Genomic DNA, 5,320 nt, shown 5'->3' with positions numbered 1-5,320 from the left:
TCAGAATGAAGCCTACCTTGTTTGTACTTTGATCTTGGGTGCCCCAGCCTTCAGAGCTGTGTGGAATAATGTATGTTGTTTAAGCACCCCAGTTATGTTGTTTTGTTATAGAAGTCTGAATTGACTAAGATACTGCCTTGGCAAAATAATAGGTAATGTATGTTAAATCCTCTGTGTTTTTGTTTTTGTTTTTAAATAGAAGCTTCAGAAAAATGGGCCTTATCCATGCATGATCACATGCTACATGTTGGTTTGTTTGTAGTTTCAGAGGAGGGCACATATATTTCCAGTTTAAAAAAGTACAAAGACTGTTCTTCCAAGTCTTGTGTGTATCATCCAGACTTTTAAAATGTTTGTAGCTTTTCACATGTAAGTTTTATATAAAGTGAGGCCGTCTCTTCAAGCTGCAGCCGTCTGGGCTCCACTCCCACAAAGCCTTCTTTGGCTGACACTGTATGTGTGAAATTCTTCAGTGCTGAGTGAGGACACAGGTTGCTTGTTTTCTGGGACAAACATTCATTTTATTTTATGACTCAACCAACTTTGTTTATGGTCTTTGGTTGATGGACATGTGAGCTGTTTTCTATTTTTTAACCTTCCCAAACAGCCCTGCTGAGGCATTTCTGTGCTTGTCTTTGAGCGACCAAAGGACCTCCTTTCTGTCAAGATTATACTTTAGCCTGAATGTGCTCTGTCATTGCGTGCTTCTCTGTCACAGGCGTTTTGCGCACTGCTCTGCATTTAGGCTAATGCTCAGCATTGCACCTTTTTCAGCGGATTCTCTTGTCGCCTGATAATGTACCCAACTGAAGCAACTTAAGAGAAGGACTTGCTTTGGCTCATGGTGTGAGGGGACACAGTCCACTGTGGTGGGAAAGTGTGGTGCCTGAGGCTCTCTCTGTCTTGCAGTAGTGGGAGGCACTTGCGTTGTGGTTGTTATATCTTGGTAGACCAGAAAGCTGCAAGTGAGTCCTGGCTATAACCCTCAAAACCTACCTCCTAGTGACCTAATTTTCCCAGCTAGGCTTTACTTCTTAATTCCACCATTTTCCACACTTGGTAGGGACCAAGTGTTCACACACACATGAGCCTGTAGGGGATATTTCTCACTTGACCCATAAAGTGTTAATCTTGGGGAGGAATATATAAAAAGATAGCATTTTGGTTTTAATTTTCACTCTTTGGAAAAGTGTCTCAACTGTATCCATGTACGAATAGTTACTTAGGATTTCTTCTGTGACATATCTCCACAGGTCTTTTGTTCATTTTCCTTTTGTGCCAATTTTTAATTTACTAATTTGTAATTTTTATGTAATTGAGTGTAAGACTTTCTTTATAAATGGTGAGAATGATTTCTTCCTTCCCGTGGTTTGTTCTCTTAATGTGTCTTTTTGTTTGTTTGTTTTGTTTTAACAATCCTAGCTGCCCTGGAACTTGCTCTGTAGATCAGGCTGGTCTCAAATTTATAGAAATCTGCCTGTCTCTGCCCACTGAGAGCTAGTATTAAAATTGTGCACCACTACCTCCTGGCTCTTAATGTGTCTTTTAGAAGAAAAGTTCCAAGTTGTAGGTTGTTACCCAATTTGTCGATCTTATTTTAAAGTTAGTGCTTTGTAGTTAATAATTAAGAAATCTTTTGCAGTTGGGTAGTGGTGGCACACATGTTTAATCCCAGAACTTGAGAGGCAGAGGCAGGCAGATACCTATGAATTTGAGGCTAGCCTGGTCTACAAAGAGAGTTCCAGAATTACCAGGATTGTTATACAGAGAAACCCTGTCTCAAAAAGCCAAGAGAGCTTTTTCAGCTTGGGCCTGGCAGAATGGCTCCCACAAAGAAGGGTGGCGAGAAGAAGGGCCGGTCTGCCATCAACGAAGCATACACGATCAACATTCACAAGCACATCCATGGCATGAGCTTCAAGAAGCGTGCCCCTAGGGCACTCAAAGAAATCTGGAAATTGGCCATGAAGAAAATGGGGACTCCAGATGTGCAGATTGATACCAGGCTCAATAAAGCCATCTGGGGCAAAGGAATAAGAAATGTTTCATACTGTATCCTGTAACATGATGGCCTGTTTGTTGGGGTTTCTGTCCTGCCCGGTCCCCCAGTCATTTAGTTCAAGAGAAAATCACACAGAGAGTCTGCATTGGGTTATAAACTGATTGGCCCACTTGCTCAGGCTTCTTATTAGCTCTTGTAGCTTATATTAACCCATTATTTTTATCGATGTTATCCACATGGCTCAGTACCTTTTTCAGTGGGACAGGTCACATCCTGCTTCTTCAGTGATCTGGGCAGGACTCTGGGAAGAGCTTCCTTCTTCCCAGAATACTCTTGTTCTCATTGCCCCACCTCTACTTCCTGTGTGGTTTTCCCACCATGGCCAATCAGCGTTTATTTAAAATATAACTGACAGATATAGAATTGTTCTCCCACACCAGTATCCGGGTACGTTTATCCAGAAAATATAATGAGGATGAGGGCTCACCAAAGAAGCTCTACACATTGGTAACTTACATGCCTGTTAACACATTAAAAAATCTACAGACAATCAATGTGGATGAGAACTAAGCTGCTGAATCACAAATGAAGTTGGAGAACTGCCAATAAAAATAAAAATAAAAAACCGAGAGAGAGAGAGAGAGAGAGAGAGAGAGAAAGGGAAAGAGACAGAATCTTTGGCTAGCTGGGTGTGGAGGTATACATATATAATTCCAGAACCTGAGAAGAAGCTGAGACAAAAGGGTTGTTAGTTCAAGGCCAGTCTGGGCCAAACAAGCAAACAAACAAGGAAACAAATGAACTTTTGCCTACTTCTAAAGGTATAAGATTATCATACTTTCTGTCTAGAATTCTTATAGAATTACTTTTCAGATTCACATTTACAATTCACCAGCATTGATTTTGTGTGTAGAGTACCATACAGGCAAAACTGTGCTGTTTCCCGAGTCTCTTATTTAAGTAGCCACTTATCCCGACCAATGTCCAGTGTCGTCTTTATCAGAATCAAGTGCCCAGTCAAGTATGTGTCTGTGCTCCAGTTCTCTTCCTGGAGTTCTTTTGACTTCCTGGTCCTTGGGCCTGTACTAGGTACTCCAGGTCTCATCCTAAGAGCTGAGGATCTGGGGTACTTATACACTGCGGCTATAGTACTGAGAGTTTCAAGTTGGGGTTTTTTTTTCTTTGCAGACGTGATCCTCAACTCCTACAGAATTGCCACTTTGTGCCACTTTGGATTGCTAACATGACCGGCTCACAGTGAGAGGCTTCCCAGGCATAATGGACTTTATCCTCAAATTGTGAGCCAGAATAAATCTTTCTGTGGTGGTTTGGATGAGAATAGCCTGCACAGGCTTGTAGTAGTAGGAGTGGCGGGCTGAGTCCCCGCACCCGGCCGCCTGAACGGCTAGCTTTACCCGAAATAATTACACGGAAACTGTATTCTTTTAAACATTGTCTGACCCATTAGTTTTAGTTTCTTATTGGCTAGCTTTTACATATTGATCTAACCCATTTTTATTAATCTGTGTAGCCCACAAGCTGGCTTACCAGGAATGATCTTAACCTGCGTCTGTCTGGAGTGGGAGAACCATGGCGACTCCTTGACTCAGCTTCTTTCTCCCAGCATTCCATTCTGTTTACTCCGCCTACCTAAGGGTTGGCCTATCAAATGGGTCTAGGTAGTTTCTTTATTAATAAGAAATCACTCCCACATCATTTCCCCTTTTTCTGTTTAAACAAAAAAGAAAGGCTTTAACTTTAACATAATAAAATTGCATATAGCAAAAACAGTTATTAAGCAAGAATCACAGTTACAATATTTATATCTATTTTATCTTTTATCATAACAATGGAAATCTGTAACTACCTATCCATTCTTCAACTCCATCAAAGACTCCAGAAGGATATAATATTACCTAAGTAAACAAGAACTAAGAAACTTTAAACTCTAGAAATAACAAAGACATCTTGCTGCCTGGACAGTCACCCAAAGTTCTTTTGTACCATTGGGGCATCCATCTTCAGCCTTTAGGCCCATAGTATCCAGCAGACATTTTCATCAAGCAGGAAATTCCAAAGACAGTTTAGTCACTTTCTGCTGTGTCCTGCAGAATGTCTCGCAGACTCTTTCATGAGTCATGAACCCCAAAAGATCATCTCACCTTTAGGCAAGTTCAGCAGTCCTCTCTCTGAGGGTTCTTTGTGTCCAGTTTATGCATCAGTCCAGGCAAGAGCAGTTTCTTGCCCAAATGGCTATCAAACTCCATAAGGATCCTCTTCGATGCCCATCTTCCTCTCGAAGTAGATTGGTGCCGCCAGGAGCAGACATGTCTCATTGTCATGAAAAGTCCTAAGTTATTAAAATATTTTAAATGCCATATTCTGTAGCCTTTGAGAGATATGAAGAATGCCTATCTGAAATATATCTCTATCTAGAAAATCTAAGTAACATGACTACAAACTTGACTATTATTTATGATTATCCATCAATAACCTATATTTCCTAATTATACATTACATTTTAAAAATGAACTACATAATCACACCTTATTCAAGATCAAAAATACATATACATATAACAAAATTGACCTTAAAATCCATACCAATGTAAATTATTCATACCTATATCATACCCCCCTTTAAATGTAAAAGAACATTTATAAACAATATTTGGGGAACATGGGCACAGTTTTTTCTCTCCAAACTGCTTTCTGCTGAATGGGGGCGTCGTTAATTAGGTCTTTCATGGTATAACCTGTGTGCTAGTTTCATCTCAGTTGGCAGTTGAGCGAAGCAATTTTCTGAAGATGTTCACAACAACCTTTCAGGAGGGCGTGGTCTATCATACCAAATCAGGATAGATGCAATCCACAGGGTCTGGTCCTCTGTGAAAACAAAAGAAGACCCTCTCCAAAGCATCATATCCTTAGACCCAAATTCCGAAGTCATACCCTCATGATATCCGTTTTGGTTACACTTGGCAGCCCATAGAATGAAATGTCTCTCTGTACTTAGCTCCTTCACAGTCAAAAATTTTAAAGAAAACACAATGTACATAATCCAGACTCTCTGTGGATTTTCCATTTTTACGTGGCTTATTTTTCTTTATTTCTTTTAATCTCTTAACTATCTGTACTCTGTCTCTTTAAAGACTTTACCTTTTTTTTAAACCATTAACTTTATTTTCTATATTCTTTTTCTTTTCTCTCTCAAGCCTACGTACATTCATCCAACAGTATGGTCTTTTATGTCTGAATCTGTTTTATTGTGAATCTGTAACATTTTTTTACTATCCAGGAGCATTTCTTAAAATGTTAA

The 5,320-nt window shown here is 39.8% G+C and overlaps 1 protein-coding gene across 1 annotated transcript; it reads left to right on the top strand.

Annotated features, from left to right (window-relative positions):
* Nucleotides 1-1,793: 1,793 nt before the first annotated feature.
* LOC142842486 (large ribosomal subunit protein eL31-like) lies at nt 1,794-2,572 on the top strand. The gene is made up of 2 exons (XM_075959213.1): nt 1,794-2,059; nt 2,443-2,572. Exons 1-2 carry the CDS (start codon nt 1,821-1,823, stop codon nt 2,570-2,572), a joined length of 369 nt encoding a protein of 122 aa, XP_075815328.1. The 5' UTR covers nt 1,794-1,820.
* The last annotated feature ends 2,748 nt before the right edge of the window (nt 2,573-5,320 follow it).

The sequence above is a fragment of the Microtus pennsylvanicus genome, chromosome 1 (genome assembly GCF_037038515.1).
Source record: "Microtus pennsylvanicus isolate mMicPen1 chromosome 1, mMicPen1.hap1, whole genome shotgun sequence".
NCBI classification, from domain to species: Eukaryota; Metazoa; Chordata; class Mammalia; order Rodentia; family Cricetidae; genus Microtus; species Microtus pennsylvanicus.
Note: the sequence above shows the minus strand (reverse complement) of the source record. Positions and strands in the feature narration are given on the sequence as shown.

Excerpts from the sequence above, each read along its gene's own strand:
- LOC142842486 (XM_075959213.1), top strand. The coding sequence starts at position 1,821 with ATGGCTCCCACAAAGAAGGGTGGCGAGAAGAAGGGCCGGTCTGCCATC. Across the intron at positions 2,060-2,442 it reads AATGTTTCATACTGTATCCT|TATCCGGGTACGTTTATCCA; the intron begins GTAACATGATGG and ends CTCCCACACCAG.